We start from the raw sequence: 22,155 nt of genomic DNA, 5'->3' as shown, positions 1-22,155 counted from the left end.
ATCGCACCATTTTTTAGTTCCTGTTTCGTTTGTGAATTGGACTTAACAGATTATGATTTTCTGCGATTTTTACTGACAATTTAGTTTTTTCGTTTTATACCGCAAAAATCTTAATTTTTTTCAATGAATTGTACTTTTATTTACCGCATGCGATAATAGAGTAACATGATACCCTTACTGCACGCGGTAAAGCTTAGTGAATTGACCCCATAGTCTCTGGAATTCATGCACATTTACCCATGTTTTATTAATTAAAATTCTGTAAGTTCTGAAAAATACTGGTTGATCAGCCAGAAATTCAGTGTGCTTCTGACTATCTGAGCTAATAACACAGTGGGTTAGATTTACTAAAGAAGTAATATAGTTTACTTTGCAAAGTAAACTTTAACTTAAAGTGATATTAAAGTCTTGTATTTTTTTGTTTAAAAATAACAAACATGTTATACTTACCTGCTCTGTGCAGTGGTTTTGCAAAGAGCAGCCCAGATACTCCTCCTTCGGGTCCCGTCCCAGCATTCCTGGACCCTCCCTCCTGCCGAGTGCCCCCACAGCAAGCAGCTTGACATGGAGCCACAGTTTTGCCCTGCCCCCTCTATCTCTATATAGGCTCTCTGACTTTGACAACAGCAGGAGCCAATGGCATTCGCTGCTGTCTCAGCCAATGAGGAGGGAGAGTCCCGCACAGCCGAGGCTCCCGTGCAAGATTGCTGGATTGGGCTCAGGTAATTATTAGGGGGCTGAGGGGGCTGCTGCACACATAAGCATTTTTATCTTAATGCATAGAATGCATTAAGATAAAAAAACTTTCTGTCTTTAAAACAACTTTACCACTTCAGCCCCGGAAGGATTTGCCCCCTTAATGACCAGGCCATTTTTGCGATACGGCACTGCGTTGATTTAACTGACAATTGCGCAGTTGTGCACCATTGTAACCCAAACAAAAGTGACGTCCTTTTTTCCCCCACAAATAGAGCTTTCTTTTGGTTGCATTTGATCACCTCTGCGTTTTTTATTTTTTGCTCTATAAACAAAGAGTGACAATTTTGAAAAAAAAAAACAATTTTTTTTTTACTTTTTGCTATAATACATATCCAAAAAATATATATAAAAAAATGAATTTATTCATCAGTTTAGGCCAATATTGTTCTATATATTTTTGGTAAAAAAAAAATTGCAAAATATGTGTATATTGATTGTTTTGCACAAAACTTATCGCGTCTACAAATTATAGGATAGATTTGGGGACATTTTTTTTATTTTTGATTGAGCTAACCTGCCGCTGTATAACGATGGCACCTGGTCGGCAAGCGATTAAGCTGGCCATACATGAATCGAAATTCGGACATTTCAGCTGGGACTGTCCGAATCTCAATCCATGTATGGGCTAGCTGGCTGTACACATGTTGATCTGCTGATCGACTTGTGTACAACTAGGGTTGCACTGATACCACTTTTTTTAGACCGAGTACAAGTACCAATACTTTTTTCAAGTACTCGTCGATACCGATTACAGATACTTTTTTTAATGTCATTTGACAGTGGCACTAATATGCAGCACTGATGGGCACTGATAGGTGGCACTGATGAGGTGTGGACTGTGTCATTAGTTTTTTATTTTTATTTTATTTATTTTTTACAATTCTATTTTTTACAATTTTTTTTATTTTATTATTTTTTTTTACAAATATACCCCTGACATCTCCCCTTTGAGACAGGGAAAGGGACTAAGGACACAGATTCCCCAGTCCCTTTCTCTACAGCCTCAGCTGCACTGAAGATGAATGGACAGGAGACAGCGGCTCCTGTTCGTTCATTCATAAACAGAAGCATCGTAAACACAATTTACTATGCTCAGTTATGAATAGACAGAGTCAGTGATCACTGACTCTGTTCATTCAGAAAAGGAAGGAGGCGGTAAATGACAGATTTACCGGCTCCTTCCTCCGCTCCCCATCCTGACAGATCTGGGGCAGGGGTGAACCTGAGGAGGACAGAGGGGGGCGGAAGAGCAAAAAGGGGGACTGGAGGAGGACATGGAGGGGGACCTTAGGAACACGGAGGAGGACACGGAGGGGGACTGGTGGAGGACACGGAGGGGGTTTGGAGGAGGACCTGGAGGGGGACTAGAGGAGAACACGAAGGGGGACTGGAGGAGGACATGGAGGGGGATTGGAGGAGGACACAGAGGGGGACTGCAGGAGGACACGGAGGAGGACCGGAGTTGGACATGGAGAAGGCCCGGAGTAGGACACAGGGGAAGTCAGGGATGATTGGTTCAGCGGTGGGGGCAGTTACCAGCACTGATCTCCCTAAATAGATTTCAATAAAGAAGCTGAAAGCTGTGGGAGGGAGAGGAGGAGAAGCGGCTGTCAGCTGCTTTATTGAAATCTATACAGGGAGATCGGTGCTTGTAACTTCCCCCCCGCTGCACCGATCATCCCTGTCTTCCCAGGTATCGGATTAGGCATCGGAACATTTGCACGAGTACAAGTATTTGTGCAAAGGCTTGGTATCGGCACCGATACTAGTATCAGTATCAGTGCAACCCTATGTACAACCAGCCCTTTTGGGTTTTTCCTGAACAATCAGTGTCGCTGGCTATAGCCGTCAACATTGATCATTATATTTTGCCAGCAAGGAAGGTCCCCCAGCTGGCAGAACGCAATAGCCCTGCAGGAAGGACTCCCCCATCAGCACCAAATCGGCATATTTTTTTCATTCAACTCGCTGGTTGAACAAAAATAAAAAATAATGTATGGCCAGCCTTAGTGAATGAGTTGACCTTAATCATTCAATTATGTGCAAGCAAAAATCCAGTTTTTAACATTTTATGTGGGTATTCTTTGTAAAGGTAGTTTTTAGCTCATTCACTACGATAAGGAAGAACATCCTCTACGCTTTTGGTAAATCAACTCCAGTGCTTTTTTGGTAGTGAACTGACAGTGCTGCTTCTTCTGCTCTGAAATTCAAAGCGGTGTTGTCAGCCTTGCCTGGGCTATTTTCTGCTGGACTACACAACACCTTCCACTTGTTATGGAGATGAGGAGAGCAGAAAGTGTTCTGTAATCCAGTAGAGGAGAACTCAAACAGGGCTGACAATAGTGCTTGGCATTTCAGTGAAGCAGAGATAGTGTTGTCAGCGCACTACAGGAAGTTGAGTGCCCAGTGGGTTTCTTGCAGGATAAACAGGTATTTCACAAAAGTGAGTACACCCCTCCCATTTTTGTTGGAACCTCTGTCTGAGTGGCTCAGCAACACAGAAAAGAAGCTTGCCAATGCAGAACCCATTGGTACACAGACATCTAACCTCCAAGAACAGATTGCTCAGCACAAAGTAAGAAAGACTACATTCAAAAGTTTTTTCTTAATTCTCTTTATAATCTTGATATTGAATGACACTTTGCTACAATGTAAAGTAGTAAGTGTACAGCTTGTATAACAGTGTAAATTTGCTGTCCCCTCAAAATAACTCAACACACAACCATTCATGTCTAAACCGCTGGCAACAAAGGTAAGTACACCCCTAAGTGAAAATTGGGCCCAAAGTGTCAATATTTTGTGTGGCCTCCATTATTTTCCAGCACTGCCTTAACCCTCTTGGGCATGGAGTTCACCAGAGCTTCACAGGTTGCCACTGGAGTCCTCTTCCACTGCTCCATGATGACATCACGGAGCTGGTGGATGTTAGAGACCTTGTGCTCCTCCACCTTCCGTTTGAGGATGCCCCACAGATGCTCAATAGGGTTTAGGTCTGGAGACATGCTTGGCCATTCCATTACCTTTACCCTCAGCTTCTTTAGCAAGGCAGTAGTCGTGTTGGAGGTGTGTTTGGGGGTCGTTATCAAGTTGGAATGCCCTGCGTCTCAGTCTACAAAGGAAGGGGATCATGCTCTGCTTCAGTATGTCACAGTACATGTTGGCATTCATGGTTCCTTCAATGAACTGTAGCTCCTCAGTGCCAGCAGCACTCATGCAGCCCCAGACCGTGACTCTCCCACCAGCATGCTTGACTGTAGGCAAGACACACTTGTCTTTGTACTCCTCACCTGGTTGCCGCCACACACCTTTGACACCATCTAAACCCAACAAGTTGATCTTGGTCTCATCAGACCACAGGACATGGTTCCAGTAATCTATGTCCTTAGTCTGCTTGTCTTCAGCAAACTGTTTGCGGGCTTTCTTGTGCATCATCTTTAGAAGAGGCTTCCTTCTGGGATGACAGCCATGCAGACCAATTTGATGCAGTGTGTGGCATATGGTCTGAACACTGACAGGCTGACTCTTCACCCCTTCAACCTCTGCAGCAATGCTGGCAGCACTCATACGCCTATTTCCCCAAAGACAACCTCTGGATATGACCCTGAGCACATGCACTCAACTTCTTTGGTCGACCATGGTGAGATCTGTTCTGAATGGAACCTGTCCTGTTAAGCCGCTGTATGGTCTTGGCCACTGTGCTGCAGCTCAGTTTCAGGGTCTTGGCAATTTTCTTATAGCCTAGGAAATCTTTATGTAGAACAGCAATTCTTTTTTTCAGATCCTCAGAGAGCTCTTTGCCATAAGGTGGCATGTTGAACTTCCAGTGACCAGTATGAGAGATTGAGAGCGATAACACCAAATTTAACACACCTGCTCCTCATTCACACCTGAGACCTTGTAACGCTAACGATTCACATGACACTGGGTAGGGAAAATGGCTAATTGGGCCCAATTTGAACATTTTCACTTAGGGGTGTACTCACTTTTGTTGCCAGCAGTTTAGACATTAAAGGCTGTGTGGTGAGTTATTTTGAGGGGAAAGCAAATGTACACTGTTATACAAGCTGTACACTCACTACTTTACATTGTAGCAAAGTGTAATTTCTTCAGTGTTGTCACATGAAAAGATATAATAAAATATTGACAAAAATGTGAGGGGTGTACTCACTTTTGTGAGATACTGTATTTGTAGTGGTGATAAAACATGGGAAAAATGTACATGTTTTGCATAGATGTACCAGTTACACTTTTAACAAATTTATCTATAATATGCAGCAACAGAAACTTTGGCTATGAAAATACTGCAACAATTTTTTTTTTAATCACAAAAATGATATATGACCATGTTTGTTAAATGTTTAAAGATGTGCCAAGTAAAATGTTTAAACCATTAAACATGAGTAATGGAAGTTTTAATGTAATCTGAAAGGCTTTGAAAATACAACTTTTAAACACAAGTGTCCTCATAGCTATTGTATGTAGTTAACAGTGTCATTTTATGTAATTATTTTATTTATTCATTTTAAATTATTGCAGCAAAGACTTGAGCTCATCTCTCTTAAAATCTGGAAACTGAACATGAAATGCTGTTTGTGAAGGTTTTCATTCATCAAGATCATTGTTTTTTTCTGTTTTTTATAAGGTTTTTATTGGAAATAAAGGAGAGCAAGCACAATAGATTTATTACAGAAACAAATAATACAAGATGTATGAGATATTTTGTTAACATTGTAACTCTAAATCATTTAACATCAAGATGTTAGGCTCCATTCACACTAGCGCGTTTTTTGATGCATTTTGCATTTTGCAGAAATGCATGGGAATTTTTTAACATGGGTTCCTATGGAACATGTTCACATCAATGCTTTTTTGTATCTCTGCGTTTTTGGAAAGGGTCGGGGACTTTTTTTCATGCAAAAAGCAGCGTTTTGCATGTAATGGATTTCAATGGACAAGCATCAAAAACGCAAGTGCACCGTTTTTGCAGCGTTTTTGCAGCGTTTTTGGTGCGTTTTTGGTGCGTTTTTGCCGTTTTTTTTTTTTTTTTTTGTAATTTTTTTTTAAGACTGTAAAAAAAAATGAAAAAAAAAAAAAAAAAACGCAAAACGCAAATCGCGGCAAAAACGCCGCAAAAACGCTACAAAAACGCTGCTCAAAAACGTGCCAAGCATGAAAAAAAAACCTCCAAAAACGCTCAAAAGCAACATGCATAGGTGTGAATCGAGCCTAACCTAGTAGTAAGATATCGGAAAGGAACCTTATTTCAAGTGGAACAGGTACTCGCTGGTTTCCATAGGTTCTGGGTATTGGGATAGGTACCTTAGGATGGGGTATCTAGGGGGTCTAAGGCCTGGTTCACACCTATACATTTTTTAGCGCATTTTCAGTTTTGCAGAAACACACTACAGTGCATTTAAGATGGTTTCCTATGGATGTAGTTCACATCTTTGTATTTTATGGAAAGGGCCAGGGACTTTTTTCTGGTTTTTGGTTCCATAGACTTCAATGGATGAAAAGCATGTATTGAAAAATGCAAACTGCACCTGCAATATACAAACTGCAACCTGCATAGGTGTGAATCAGACCTTAGTGACCAAAGGCATATGTCGTGGAAATAGTTTCAGGTCTTTTTCGGACTAGAGTTAGTTGTTAAATATACGACTAAGTGGTTAATATCAAGATTATCTGGGAGTATGTTTTTGGCATATGGATCAGTTCATAAGTTGTGGCAAGGTAGTTGTTATGGAGGATGCTATTTTGTCAAGCTAGGCTGAGGCATCGTGAATAAAAATTTGTTTTTAAAAGGAGTTTATATCGAAGTAAGAGAGTAGGTTTCTGTATGACTTAAAGATAATCAGGAATGGGGGGGGGGGACAATAGAAGGTTGTTAGAAGAGGAAAGGAAGGAGGGGGAGCGGTTTTGCAAAAGGGGTAGGTGGGGGAGGGTGGTATGGTTGTAGGGGGGAGGGTAAGGGGGACGGAGGGGCGGGTTGACCATCTCTCTCTCCCTCCGTTGGAAAGGTGAAGGGCTTATTGGGTTTTTTGAGTTGGGATCTGTCAGGGGTAGGACATTAGTGATAGTTAATAAAGATTGTCAGTTTTGGGACTGGTCATGGGGTGATCTAGGTTTGGGTATTAGGGTGGTGGCAGATGGGTGAGAAGTTGGTGGCTAGGTCTTGGTATTCAGCTGTTGTCTGGAAGTGGGTCCAGGAGGCCCATTTGGATGAAAATTTTGTGAGTGTGTCACGTGCACTGCTAATGAGGCGTTCTGCTATCTTGGCAATTCTAGCTAGCCATTTCTTGATTGAGGGGGTATGTGAGGAGCCCCAGTGGACTAGTATGCATTGCTAAGCAGTGTTTACCATATACATGGCTAGGGATTTAAAGTTATTGCTATTTGGTAACGTGAAATAGTGTAAGAGGAATTGTGCCGGGGAAAAATCAAGCGTGTATGTGGTTACCTTCGCGATGATGCGGTGCACCTCAGACCAGAAAGTTTGGATGATAGGGCAGCTCCACCATATGTGTAGGAGATTCCCTCTTTCAAGTTGACGCCTCCAGCATATGTCATGTTGACACCTCCAGTCTGGGAGGTCCGGACAAAATTTATGTATAAGGGTGGGGGTGTGGTACTATCCGACTTGAATTTTGTAACCATTTTCTTGTGTGGAGTCATTTACAGATCCCTTGTGGATGTTCAGATTAATTTGTTCCCAATCTTCTGGTGACAGGGAGAGGAAAAGTTCATTTTACCAAGCTGTGCATGCCAATCCTATATTGAAAGGGACATCTTTAAATAAGAGAGCATGCGTTGTGTAGACTAAGTGACATTGGGGGGGGGGGGTTCTTTGTACATAAGGTTTCGAAAGGTGGAAGGGGTCTGGAAACATTGAACTTCCTATTCAAGAAGCGAATGTAGTGCGAAAGTACGGGGTAGCTTCAGGGGGAGATAGAGCGGCTTTTCCCATTTGGTGGGAGGTTTTCGCATGGTAAAAATTGACTGTGTATGAAGAAGTGGTGTGTCTGTACGTTTCTGTTCTGTGCGGCCAGATATCATTTAAGAAGTTGCTGTATATTCCAGGGGGAGAAGTCAGGGTTAAGATGGAGAGAATTAAGGGGGGCTGGTATAGAGGATAAGGAGGTTGATTTGCAGATTTTGTGAAAGCATCTAATGGTTGGATTGCAGATTTCAGTTGATATGTGTTTCGGGAGCATCTAAGGTAGCAGTTGTAGGGGGGATGAGGTAAAGAAGCCTCAGGGTTGACCCAATCTTTGAATCTGTCGTGGTTATTCCTATCTAGAACACTGGAGTTTCTGAGGTTTGGTAGTCCAAGATGGGAGTAGCTAATTCTTGGTATTCAATTTTCCTGAAGGAACTTAGTGCATACCCTTTTGTTGTTTCAGAAGAAAGCTGTGGGGCTTCAGATTGAGCCCAATTAGCCATTTTCCCTCCCCAGTGTCATGTGACTCGTAAGTGTTACAAGGTCTCAGGTGTGAATGTGGAGAAGGTGTGTTACATTTGGTGTTATCACACTCACTCTCTCATACTGGTCACTGGAAGTTCAACATGGCACCTCATGGCAAAGATCTTTCTGAGGATCTGAAAAAATGATTTGTTGCTCTACATAAAGATGGCCTAGGCTATAACAAGATTGCCAAGACCCTGAAACTGAGCTGCAGCACGGTGGCCAAGACCATACAGCGGTATAACAGGATAGGTTCCACTCAGAACAGGCCTCGCCATGGCCGACCAAAGAAGTTGAGCGCACGTGCTCAGCGTCATATCCAGAGGTTGTCTTTGGGAAATAGACGTATGGGTGCTGCCAGCATTGCTGCAGAGGTTGAAGGGGTGGGGGGTCAGCCTGTCAGTGCGCAGACCATACGCCGCACACTGCATCAAGTCGTCCCAGAAGGAAGCCTCTTCTAAAAATGATGCACAAGAAAGCCCACAGTTTGCTGAAGACAAGCAGACTAATCACATGGATTACTGGAACCATGTCCTGTGGTCTGATGAGACCAAGATAAACGTATTTGGTTCAGATGGTGTCAAGCATGTGTGGTGGCAACCAGGTGAGGAGTACAAAGACAAGTGTGTCTTGCCTACAGTCAAGCATGGTGGTGGGAGTGTCATGGTCTGGGGCTGCATGAGTGCTGCCGGCACTGGGGAGCTACAGTTCATTGAGGGAACTATGAATGCCAACATGTACTGTGACATACTGAAGCAGAGCATGATCCCATCCCTTTGGAGACTGGGACGCAGGGCATTCCAATATGATAACGACCCCAAACACACCTCCAACAAGACCACTGCCTTGCTAAAGAAGCTGAGGGTAAAGGTGATGAACTGGTCAAGCATGTCTCCATACCTAAACCCTATTAAGCATCTGTGGGGCATTCTTAAATGGAAGGTGGAGAAGCGCAAGGTCTCTAACATCCACCAGCTCCGTGATGTCGTCATGGAGGAGTGGAAGAGAATTCCAGTGGCAACCTGTGAAGCTCTGGTGAACTCCTTGCCCAGGAGGGTTAAGGCAGTGCTGGAAAATAATGGTGACCACACAAAATATTTACATTTGGGCCCAATTTGGACATTTTCACTTAGGGGTGTACTCACTTTTGTTGCCAGTGGTTTAGACATTAATGGCTGTGTGTTGAGTTATTTTGAGGGGACAGCAAATTTATACTGTTGTACAAGCTGTACACTCACTACTTTACATTGTAGCAAAATGTCCTTTCTTCAGTGTTGTCACATGAAAAGATATAATAAATATTTACAAAAATGTGAGGGGGTGTACTCACTTTTGTGAGATACTGTATGTGCATTATTGGTGAGTGTCTGAATATGGGATAGGGGAGATTGGGATTATAATGGCTAAAGCATGATTGCTAAAGCGGAGTTCCATCCAGAAATGGAACTTCCGCTGATCCAGTCCCCCCCCCTCCGGTGTCACATTTGGCACCTTTCAGGTGGGAGGGGGGAGCAGGTACCTGTCTAATCCAGGTATTTGCTCCCACTTATGGTGAAAGATCGCCTCAGTATCCGCAACGATCTATACCATGTCCGGCCCCTCCTCCACCCCCCCCCCCCGTTGTCTTTTGGGAGACACACAGGTCCCATAAGACAGCAGGGACCACTCAGAACGCGCAACGCGACTTACGCATGCGCAGTAGGGAACCAGGCTTCTCTTACTGAAGATGCTGGCGCCTCCATCTGGAGCCGAGGGACGGGTCGGCTTCGGGTGAGGACATCGCGGGAGCCCTGGACAGGTAAGTGTCCTTATTTTAAAAGTCAGCAGCTGCAGTATTTGTAGCTGCTGACTTTATTACTATTTTTTTTTAGGCGGAACTCCGCTTTAAGGAATAGATAGGCTAGGTAGGAGAGGATATGCTGTAGGGAAGGTCTTTTGCTTTAGAGTCAGGAGGATGGTCTAGATCAAGTAAATGCATCAAACCGATAGGTCAGCTTGAAATTGTCAGCAGTCAGGTTTGGTGATGCAGTTGTAAAGATAACAATATTATATGTAAAACATACTGTAGTTGGGCACACTAAACAGTGTAAAGAACAAGTAAAACAATTTTAACATACAGTACATAGGAGTATATGGGGGGTTTCCGAGTGGGATCAGATGGTGAGTAAATCAACATATATAATGTATGTGGGTTCACCAGATAAGCACACTGCATGGATCAGGAAAGTATCTTTATGTTGAGTTGGTTACTAGTGAGTGAGTATAAGAAAAGTTAGCAAACAGGATTGATTGAGGCTTTGGGAGCGATGGTAATTATGAGTATTTGAACATCTGATCGTTCCCTTCTGGATTCCTGCCAGCTTGAGATACAATATGTACAGTACATATCAACGGATTAAGGAAATACGTGGGGTGTTCACTTTAGCAATAGCTTATGTCTTTATGTTATATTCAGGAAAGTTGTCCTTCAGTAAAAAAAAAAAGTATTATACTTACTGAAGGTGGAGTATTTTGATATTTGGGGGGAAAAGTTAAAGTTTGGAGTAGGGAGAGATGGTTAGGGAAATGGAAGGAAGGGAAGGGGTGGGATAAAAATATAGTTAGGGAGCAAATATATGCAGAAGGAGGTAGGATAGAGGATGAGATGCGTCGTGAATCATTGCTCTCCTTGTACTTCATGGCTGGGGGGTGGGGGGGTGCAATCAGCGGCGGAAAAGTCTATTGAACCCAAAGAGAGGTGAGATCTGGAATAGTCAGTAGGTTGGGGGTTTCGGATGATCTGCTTGAGCATCTGTGCTAGGAGTGTCTGCATAGAGATAATTTATAGGCTTTGGATCTGTAGATTGTTGAAGTTAAGCAGATTTGGAAGGGTAGTATCGAAGGTGTGACCTTCACCAGAAATCCAAGGAAGAGAAAAAAAACAATAACGCATATCTCGGGCAAGACGGAAAAAACTTTAGAAAAACTTTAGAAAAACTTTAGAAAAAAAGCTTGTTTCTTGCACAATGGCTCTTGAAGCAGCTTTGTGGGAAATATGAGGTCGAGATGCTGTTTTCCAAGGTGAAGTTTTGGGATTTGCGGGTTAGACTTGTTAATAAGCTGAGCAGTGTGCTTATTAGAAGCATTGAACAGAAAGTGGTGAGAGGGGACTTTTAGAGCCAAGAGTTGGGATTGCTAGTAGATTTGAAGGGACATGGATTTCATATCTTTCAGGGAGAAATAGATATGTCCGTGGAATGGTAGGATATTAAGGTAGCATATTGGGAAGTACAGTCATAGGTGGTTGTGGATGAAGGGAGAAAGGATCAGTCAGTAGCAGGAATTAAAGGAACTACTAGTGAAGTAGGTGTGCCGACCTTAATCCGTGGTATGCAGCCTGGATTTAGTAAGTGCTATCTTTATGCGGAGAGGCGAGCCCTTTGATGAGCTGAAGAAGCTGTTGGGCTGTCATTCCTCGGGGTGCCTTGGGCAGCTGGTAGGGGGTAATGCGGTGTGAGAGAACGTCGATATCTGGGGCCACGATGGCCCGCTTTGCCGATATCTTCCATGGAATTGGCATGTCTTGCTGGCGGTAGGTGAAAGTCACTATACCAGTCAGGAAGGTCAATCACAGAAATCTCCAAAGATGTTGCGGAAGTGTTCAAAATCTTCAGGAACTCTTAGATTTGCTGTGCAGCCTTGGATGATTCCTGAGAGGCAGAAGGAAATTTCTAATTGTAGTTGATGGATTAAGAGGTCTAAGAGAGGTCTCAGCTCTTTTCTGCATTGCAGAGTAATGTGTGATAAATCCTGGTAGATTTTGACTTCTGCACCATGGGACATTAGACGGCCTCTATTGCATGCTTTCTGAAGGATTTCTTCTTTTTTGGGGAAAGCTGACCAGACAGCAGACAACGTTCCTTGGGGTGTCCCTGCCTCATGGTTTGAGTGCTCTGTGTGTGCGCTCCATTTCGATTGGGGCATCTTGAGGCCTCTCTAGAAGGCCGTTGAACAGGGATACTATGGTTTGGGCAAGTCGGTTGGGCTCAGTGGTTTCAAACAACCCTCCTACCCTTAAGTTGTGGCACCTGCCACGGTTGTCGGTCTTCTAGATGGCAGTGAAGCTCTAGTAGGTGCATGGCGTGAGACACCGTAACTTGCTGAACTTAAAAGAGTGAGGCATCATAGTGGGCTTTTCTCCCTACCTCCCCCACTCTGGAGTTAATGGCATGAATGTCTTTTCGCAGATCAGAGATAGCTGTCGATAGGGCATTCTTGATGTCAGCAGCAATCTCGTTAAGGTCATTTAAGCTTGAAGCTAGTGTCACTATTGAGCTTGAGGCAGCAGTGTTTCTGTCCTGCATTTCTAGAAGACTTCTGCTAGGAGAGCGGGACGAGGAAGAGGCCTGTGAGGCAGACATGGCGTCCATCTGCAGCTGGTTGCGGAATAACTCCCACGTAGTTGGGTTCCCTGGTCTCGGGGTGATCAGGACCTGGTGGTGGAAGCGCTGCGGTATGTTTTCCCCACCTTTTGTTGAGTAATCCCTCCGTTAGAGAGAGTGCTGGACCTCGGGGTGTCGGAGCTCAAAAGTTAACCATCCATCTCAGGCCAGGACCAGACCACGCCCCCAGATCATTGTATATCTAGTGGTAGTTAGTCTCATTCAACTGGTCATGTTCTGTTTTGTTTCACAGCTTACCAAGCCACTTCTAGAGTTTCAGTAACATACCCCAGCATTTATAATCATACCTTAGGGCACCCAAACACAAGCAAAGTAACTTGGTATATGCAGTGCAGATAGGAATACAGACTTGTACATTAGGGAGACAAAACAACCTGTCAGCAAATATATGGCCCAACAAAGGAGGCAAATTCTATCGGCCAAGACTCAAGAGTATTCCTACACCTTAAGAAAATGGGTTATTTTTTCAAGGACAGTGAGTTGAACATTTTGGAAATGACAGTGGATTTGCAAGGTGTGAAAGAGGTAATTTACGTCAAAATGAAACATCCATCCATCGCTGAATAGGAGTGGAGTCTTTCGTCGCCATCTTTCTTCCACATATTTCACAACTTTCACACCTTCCATCCTGCTCTTAGACTATCAACATTTACACATTCAATGGTGACTGGATTAACCTTCATGGCAGTATGATTATGTCAGATTTTTGAATCTCAAAGCGGTACATTGTTTTGCATAGAAATTTGGCGTTTTATATTGTAGGCCTGTAATTCTTAGAAATAACACACTTAAATCTGTCCAAACAAGAGTCTAGTAGACATCCCTGGTATGATAAAGTTTGAAACACGAAATCATAAATTATAATATAAGAAATAACTACAAATAATTATAAAAAATTATAATATAATAATAATAAAATGTATTTCCCTATGATTCACTATCGCTCAATTCTGCAAGTTTTCTAGTTTACTATCGCTGTTTTCTAGCTGGTCTAAAGCCACTTTTGACGTAAAGGGACACTTTTTGGTTGCCATGGACAATCTCAAGTTTCCAGGCAGAAAGAACAGTATATATAATATAAAAGTTCATGCAGGGTACTGGACACAGCACTAGGGACAAAAGGGAGGTGAAATGATTTGATACAGTAATGTACAGGGGGTCCCCTAGTTACAAACATCCGACTTACAAACGACTCCTACTTACAAACGGAGGGAGACAACAGGAAGTGAGAGGAAATCTACCCCTAGGAAGGGAAATTCACTTCTGTAAGAGCTATAATGGGGAAAAGGCACCTCCACTGATGCTTTATCACCAAGGCTTGTTTCCACAACAACCCAACATTTTCAAAATCCAATTGTCATTGGGGCAGAAAGTGAGGTGAAATCTTCTGAACAGGGGCACACACAGCATAACAAATGTTACAGGGGTGTTAACCCTTCCCTATGCTATCCAAAAAGCTTAAAAATAGTTTTTTTGGCTGGAGCTACACTTAAAAAATGTACCTGTTCCGACTTACAAACAGATTCAACTTAAAAACAAACCGATAGTCCCTAACTTGTTTGTAACCCGGGGACCCCCTGTAATCTGTAAGATTACAGAGTACTGTACGTGTTATGTTTTTTGTACTTTTTGAATTTTCCACCGGGCACCGCCCCCATGCGTCGCAACGCTCGCAGGTAACGAAGCCCGGAACACAGAGCATCAGGCGGATGATCCGGCAGAGGACATAGCGGGGGGACAGCGCAGGATCCTGGTGAAAAGGTAAGTATGCTGTACCAGGATTATGCAATGCAATCCCGAGTGTGGCTCAGGGTTACCGCTCAATGGTACTGAAGTTTAACCCCGAGCCACACTCTGGATTACCACAAGGGGTTGTAAACCCTTTTTTTTCCCTAAAATAAACAGAGTGGCTCTGATCGTCCTCCTCTCGGGTCCCCTGCCAGCGCACCTAGTTCCTCCTCTTCTTGGTATGCAACCATAAGAAGCTGCTTCCTATCAAGCATCTGTAGGCTCGATCCTAAGTTGCACTGCTTGTGTCCATAGACACAGACAGTATGGCCTGGCCCTGACCCCACTCCTTCGTCACAGGATTTGACTAACAGCAGCTAAGCCTGTTAGAGTGGATAGAAGAGAGAGAGCCGCTACAGATGGGCACAGCACTTGATCGAGTGAGGGTTTAGGTAAGTGTAAGAGGGATGGGGGGCATACTGCTATCTAAACAATTTTTACTGTAATGCAAGGAATGAGCAGCCCAAAACCTCCTCTTTTGGGTTCCCCCGTCGGCGCTGCCAGCTCTTCCTCTTCTTGCTATTGGGAACAGGTGTAGACTTGTTCCCAAGCCGAGCTGTGCGTGTCAATAGATATACACATCATGGCCCAAACCGGCCCCCTGCTCTCTCTTCACAGGATTTGATTGACAGCAGCAAGAACTAATGGCTCCCACTACTGCTACTACCTCTGTGTCCTGTGAAGAGAGAGAGAGTCCAGTGCCGCTGCAGATGGGCACAGTGCTGGATTGAGAGAGCTCAGGTAAGTATAGGTGCAGAGACGGGTCAATACATCTGGAACATTTTTTACCCCAATGTAGGGAATACATTAGGGTAAAATGTGTTCTGCCTTTACAACCACTTAAAGATATCCTTAGGGGTGGATATAAATGCTGGGGTGCTGTAGGAACTGAAGAATGAGCTTGGTAAGATATGAAACATCTCCAGCAAAACAGAACAAGTCCAATGGAATGTGACTAGCTACTAGATATACACCAGAAATGCTGATTTTATAAAATTAGATTTTTGTGGTATTAGAGTAGCTTCAAAGTGAATCAAACATAGCATTAGATCACAATTTTAGAAAAGATTCAAGAATTTAATTTTTTTTTTAATATACATGCAACTACAGCAGTTTTCTAACAGTGAAAATCTGAGAATCGTGCAACCTTCGTGGTGCATAATTGATAATGTTAATACATTGTGCAGGGTTTTTCAGGTGTCTTCCCTAGGTTGTTCCAAACTAAATATTTCTTTAGCTGCAGTCTAAACAGATTTCTATGAGATTGTTCATATATTTTTAAATATAACCAGATATCCCTTAGCAGATGTTCCCACAAACTTAGAGCAAAATTCCAAATGTTTGGAGCCAGTAACAATTTAGCTTTGATCTGATTTTGAACCTGGCTTTATCTACTCTACTGCTATGGGTTTCCCATATGAAAAGTTATGAGTTGGATGGCTTAAAGGCTGGATATCTCTATAGCTAGGGGAATTTTACTACTATCTATGCCCCACTAGGCACATTCTCTGTTTGTCCTGGTAACCTTTGTTTCCGATACAAAAACAGAGGGAAGCAATGACATTTTTAAAAACTGTTAACTTTACTAAAATCTAGACTGATCTATTTCTAAATTTGTATTTGTATTTTTTTTTTATCTAGGCCGGACCTGATTGACATGGATACTGTTGCTGTTCAAAGCAACATTACAAATTTAGAAAATGCTTTTTATGTAGCAGAAAAACTGGGTGTCACAAGACTTCTGGATCCTGAAGGTAAATTCATATCTTATAGAAAGTATGAATAAGCAGAGTCAGGACTACAATAATATATGTCATTTCTTCTCTTTTATTTTTTTAGATGTAGATGTTTCTTCCCCTGACGAAAAGTCAGTGATTACATATGTCTCCTCAATGTATGATGTTTTTCCGAAGACACCAGAAGGTGGGGAAGGAATTAGTGTAAATGTAAGTAATGCAAGTTTCATACACTGAGCAATAAAAACACTAACATGGAAATACCAGAGTTAAATGACAAACCTCAATGAATACGACAAGTGCACAGGATCTGTTCTGATCGATTCCCCCATCCACACATTTCAGGTAGATGGGGGGTTTCTCCCTGCTATGTCATTGTATTCTGACAGTGAGAGACTTCCTCACCATCATAATATACTGATCAGTACTGCAGGCTAGAGCCTGCAGCTCTGATCAAGAGGAAATTTTCCAGCGGGGCAGTTATCTAAAATTTGATTGGTAGATTGATTTCTGTACAACCACAGTGCCCACACAGTACATGGATCAAAGTTCAGTCGGTCCCTGCTCAACTGGCGGATTTTCAATCCATCTATGGGCAGCTTTATCTAAGCTAAGACGTGTATATGATGTTTTTCTGTGTTGTATCAATGCACAAAAGTCAAATCAGAAATTCAGAAGTTTGGAAGTTTCCTGGCTATCAGAAAAGTTAATAGAGATCTAACATGGATAGAAAAGCTAATGAAATATTTACCCGCTGGTACAGGGTTCCTTTTTTTTTTGGAAAGCTCTACCCTGAATCGACAAATACGGAGGAGGAAGGATCAATCTTACATATATTCTGGTCATGCAGTAGGCTGATTAATTCTGGTCTCAGGTTAGAGGAACTATCAAACAGTTGACAGATGTTGATTTGGGGGGTGACCCAGCCAGGTATCTTCTACACCACTCTGACTTATATAGGAAACTATATAAAAATTCTCTGGTGATCCACTTGGTGAATGCAGCCCGGGCATGCATATTGCTTCTCTGGAAACAGGATACTTCCCCATCGCTCTCCATGTGGTTTGCTAAAATTAATGAGATTTAGTCCATGGAAAATATCATGGCCTCACTTCCATGTAAAGAGGAAAAATTCCATCGTAAGTGGTTCTATTGGACCCAATTTACTTGCTCGAGCGAATATGCCTCAGATGCTCAAATGGGAGACTGAGATTCCCCCTTTTTCTCTTTCTTTTTATTCTTTCATTTCTGATCACTTCTGTATGATAGGCTTGAATGGAGGAGAAGATTTGGATGCCGCACACTGGATGTAGTCAAAAAACTTCACTTTATAATATAAAGTGAAGTTTTTTGACTACATCCAGTGTGCGGCATCCAAATCTTCTCCTCCATTCAAGCCTGCTTTGCCTAGCATTCAGCCAGCACCTGGAGCTCTTCTGCTCTGAAACTTCTACTTACACCTGGGTCAGTGTCAGCCTGAGCGGTGGAAACACTTTCTTTGCTTGTCTGCATCTAAGGATATACACTTCTGTATGATGCTATGTTGTATCTCAGTTATATATTTGAATTTATTTTTTGTTACAAATCACAGATGATATGCATGCGCTCTGTATTTTGCCACTTGATCCTTGGCCTTGATGAGTTGCCTTTCAATAAACAGGATGGATAGTTTTTTTGTGCAGTATCTTATGTAGCAAGGCTCCTATGTTGGCTTATGTTAAAGCTTGTATATGCTTTTTATGCATTCTTATCTGTATGAAAATTTTCTTAATAAAATAAAGTGTTTTAAAAAAAAAAAAAGCTAATGAAGAGGCCTAACATGGATAGATCCATTTATAAACACAAATTAAATAATGTTTCAAGTAAATCACATATTAAAATGGTTCTAAAAAAAAAAACAAACTTGATTTTAATAACACTTTAAGTTTAAAGCTTTGTTTTTTTTGTTTTTTTTAATAACAAACATGCTATACTTACCTGCTCTGTGCACTGGTGCTCTTGGCTGCTCCCCCTCGAGCAGTGCCCCCAGAGAAAGCCGCCCTGGGGTCACTGATGCATGCTCGCTCCCAGTCTGCTGCTCTATGCGTCTATAAGACACATAAAGCCGCGGCTTGCCCCCCCCCCCCGCGCTCTCCTCATTGGATCACTGGCTGTGCTTGACAGCAGTGGGAGCTAATAATTGGCTCCCGCTGCTATCCGAGCCAATGAGGAGGGAGTGTCCCGGGACAGCCGAGGCTATAGTGAACATCACTGGATCACAGGGAAATTAACCTCTTATTCCTGTCTGGTAAAAAGTCATCAGCAAGGCAGACAGTGAATTAAAATATCTCTAGCAGAGCTCCAGATGGCAGTAAAAACCTGAAAGAAGGTCAAAACCTTACACAATCTATCCAAAACAAGGCAAACGTTTTGTCTTGATATATGCATTAAAGAAGATATCTCGCACATGTGCAAATCTGTTGTGTGTCCACATGTGCATGAGATCCCCGCATGGAGTAGCTTATATAAGTCAATAGAAACACAGTGGCTGTGTACCCTCTGAGACCTGAGTTCAGACAGTGTGCATTCAGGGCCATACACCCATACCTGTGTACGTGTTAAATTCAGCAGCTTCATGCTGCTCCAAAAAGATAAGCAAATGGTCCTTCATACTGTACAGTACAGTGCTCTGAGCCCATAAAGTCTATGACTCAAGATATTACCTCACTTTCTGTGCTAGAAAATCACTTCAGCAGGCATACATACAGGACTAAAAACCAGACACCTTTTCCCACTCTACCCTCCCCCCAATCATGACTGAAGTTCCATTAAAAGTGCTTTGGAAGCATATGTCCTTTAACATGCTAATGATTACACTTTATTATTAGATATTTTAATGTGCTTCCATCTCCCTTTTTTGTTTTAGCAAAAGTAGCTACATTGCAAATTTTAATTACAGTTATTGTTGACGTTGAGTTAAACTGTTTTATTACATGTGAAATGTATTCCATTGTTTTATTTCTCCAGGATGTTGAAGTAAAATGGATAGAATATCAGAATATGGTGAATTACCTCATCCAATGGATAAGGCACCATGTAGCATTAATGTCTGAGAGGAATTTTCCGAACACTGCTGTAGAACTAAAGGTAAGGCTTTTTTGTGTTGTACACAGTATATTACACTTTACCTGCTGGCATGTAAAATGTTTTTATGGGTTGCATTTTCTTTTTATCTGAATATTTAATTTACATCTGCAGGCACTTTATAACCAGTATTTACAATTTAAAGAGAAAGACATCCCACCAAAGGAGAGTGAAAAGGCTAAAATCAAGCATCTGTACACAATGTTAGAAGTAAGTATGACAGTTGTGCTTTTGAATTAGGCGAAATACATACGGGGTAATTGACTAAAGGCAGATTAGTAAATGTGGTGAAGTTTCACTTTGCAAAGAATACCCAATCGCATGTTTTCGTCCAGGATATCCATGTACTTGACCGCATTCATCTTTCCCTCGATTGCAACCAGTCTTCCTGTCCCTGCAGCTGAAAAACACCCCCACAGCATAATGCTGCCACCACCATGCTTCACTGTTGGGACTGTATTGGACAGGTGATGAGCAGTGCCTGGTTTTCTCCACCCATACCGTTTAGAATTAAGGCCAAAAAGTTCTATCTTGGTCTCATCAGACCAAAGAATCTTATTTCTCACCATCTTGGAGTCCTTCAGGTGTTTTTTATTTAGCAAACTCCATGCGGGCTTTCATGTGTCTTGCAATGAGGAGAGGCTTCCGTCGGGCCACTCTGCCATAAAGCCCCGCCTGGTGGAGGGCTGCAGTGATGGTTGACTTTCTACAACCTTCTCCCATCTCCCGACTGCATCTCTGGAGCTCAGCCACAGTGATCTTTGGGTTCTTCTTTACCTCTCACCAAGGCTCTTCTCACCCGAAAGCTCAGTTTGGCCGGACGGCCAGCCTTAGGAAGGGTACTGGTCATCCCAAACGTCTTCCATTTAAGGATTATGGAGGCCACTGTGCTCTTAGGAACCTTAAGTGCAGCAGAATTTTTTTGTAACCTTGGCCAGATCGGTGCCTTGCCACAATTCTGTCTCTGAGCTCTTCAGTCAGTTCCTTTGACCTCATGATTCTCATTTGCTCTGACATGCACTGTGAGCTGTAAGGTCTTATATAGACAGGGGTGTGGCTTTCCTAATCAAGTCCAATCAGTATAATCAAACACAGCTGGACTCAAATGAAGGTGTAGAACCATCTCAAGGATGATCAGAAGAAATGGACAGCACCTGAGTCTGAATACTTTCCATCGCCACTGTATATATTAAAATCCACATTAATGAGTCAAATACTATTTAAAGTAATTCAACTGTATATAACCAACTTGCAGCTACATGGAATCTGAAAGATGAGAATATTATTTAATTGCAGTAATAAATCCAATAGTGCGTCTATATTAGAGCCCTTTCACACTGGGGCGGCGTCGGCGGTAAAACGCCGCTATTATTAGCGGCGTTTTACCGTCAGTATGCGGCCGCTAGCGGGGCGGTTTTACCCCCCGCTAGCGGCCGAGAAAGCGTTAAATACCACCGCAAAGCGCCTCTGCAGAGGCGCTTTGCCGGCGGTATAGCCGCGCTGTCCCATTGATTTCAATGGGCAGGAGCGGTAAAGGAGCGGTATACACACCGCTCCTTCACCGCTCCGAAGATGCTGCTGGCAGGACTTTTTTTACCGTCCTGCCAGCGCATCGCTCCAGTGTGCAAGCCCTCGGGGCTTTCACACAGGAATACATGCAGCGGCACTTTCGGGTCGGTTTGCAGGCGCTATTATTAGCGCAATAGCGCCTGCAAACCGCCCCAGTGTGAAAGGGCTCTTAGAGTAAAGCAATGTAGACTGGATCTTGGCTCTACATGTTACGCGCCTTGCGCTTCTTCATTCTTCATCAGAATGATACATAATATGGGGTATAGGAGTATAGGCTCACAGTTAAAAACAAACAAGAATAAACAAGATGCAGGGCAGCTTCTGGGGGGTCAGGTAGTTCCGTCAATAATTATAGTTTAGATGTGAAAGATCAATTTCACAGAAGGCTAGCAATTAAAGATGGGGGGGGGGGGTGTTTTTAAAAAATTTGATGTCAGAGGGCCAACGGTAGATGAAGCATATGGCAGATAGGAAAGGACACTAACAGGGTCCTCATTATAAAGTAATTATCTCCACTGATTCATAAGAGGCCAATAGCAGCAACCTCCCCACACAATCCAGGAAGCCAGGTAGAATACTAGGTGATCTCCTCACAGGGAACCCCTCAGGAACGTCACTGCAATGACACACCAAATGTGTGTAGCCACAGGGTTCCCTGTGGCAATAATTACTTTATAGTGAGGACCCTGTTAGTGTCCTTTCCTGTCTGCCATATGCTTCATCTACCGTTGTCTCTCTGACAAAAAATAAAAATAAAAAAATTCGAAAAACAAGCCCCCCATCTTTTATTGCTAGCCTTCTGTGAAATTGACCTTTTACATCTAAACTATAATTCTTGACGGAACTACCTGACTCCCCAGCAACTGCCCGGCATCTTGTTTATTCTTGTTTCTTTTTAGCTGTTAGCCTATGCTTCATATACCCCATATTATGTATCATGCTGATGCTCCCGAAGAAGCGCAAGGAGCGTAATATGTAGAGCCAAGATCCAGCACTCTTGGATTCATTACCACAATGAAATGATTTTTCATCTTTCAGAATCCATGTAGCTGCAAGTTGGTTATTTACAGCTGCATTACTTTAAATAGTATTTGACTCATTAATGGGGATTTTAATATATATGTTGTTTACTATGTTTATGCAATAAAAATATATTTTTGTACATTCTGTCAGGTCGTGCCTAAAAAGTCCAAGCCTTTTTTCCAATTTTTCTTCAATCCTAATGGGACGTGACACTGTCTATCTGTATAGTATCCACAGTACCGCTCTGTGC

General features: G+C 42.6%; 1 protein-coding gene across 12 annotated transcripts in view; it reads left to right on the top strand.

The window, feature by feature from the left end:
• The window catches only part of DST (dystonin), a 690,079-nt gene that overhangs the window by 321,151 nt on the left and 346,773 nt on the right, over positions 1-22,155 (top strand). For all 12 annotated transcript variants that reach the window (XM_073626702.1, XM_073626693.1, XM_073626691.1 and 9 more), the window contains 4 exons: positions 16,096-16,208; positions 16,294-16,400; positions 19,197-19,316; positions 19,428-19,523. In XM_073626702.1, the coding sequence (XP_073482803.1) occupies positions 16,096-16,208; positions 16,294-16,400; positions 19,197-19,316; positions 19,428-19,523 (436 nt within the window). The remainder of the gene's footprint in view (positions 1-16,095; positions 16,209-16,293; positions 16,401-19,196; positions 19,317-19,427; positions 19,524-22,155) is intronic.

This window comes from Aquarana catesbeiana, linkage group LG04, assembly GCF_042186555.1.
Source record: "Aquarana catesbeiana isolate 2022-GZ linkage group LG04, ASM4218655v1, whole genome shotgun sequence".
Classification (NCBI taxonomy): domain Eukaryota; kingdom Metazoa; phylum Chordata; class Amphibia; order Anura; family Ranidae; genus Aquarana; species Aquarana catesbeiana.
The sequence above is the reverse complement of the archived record's forward strand: the minus strand, read 5'-3'. Positions and strand labels throughout refer to the sequence as shown.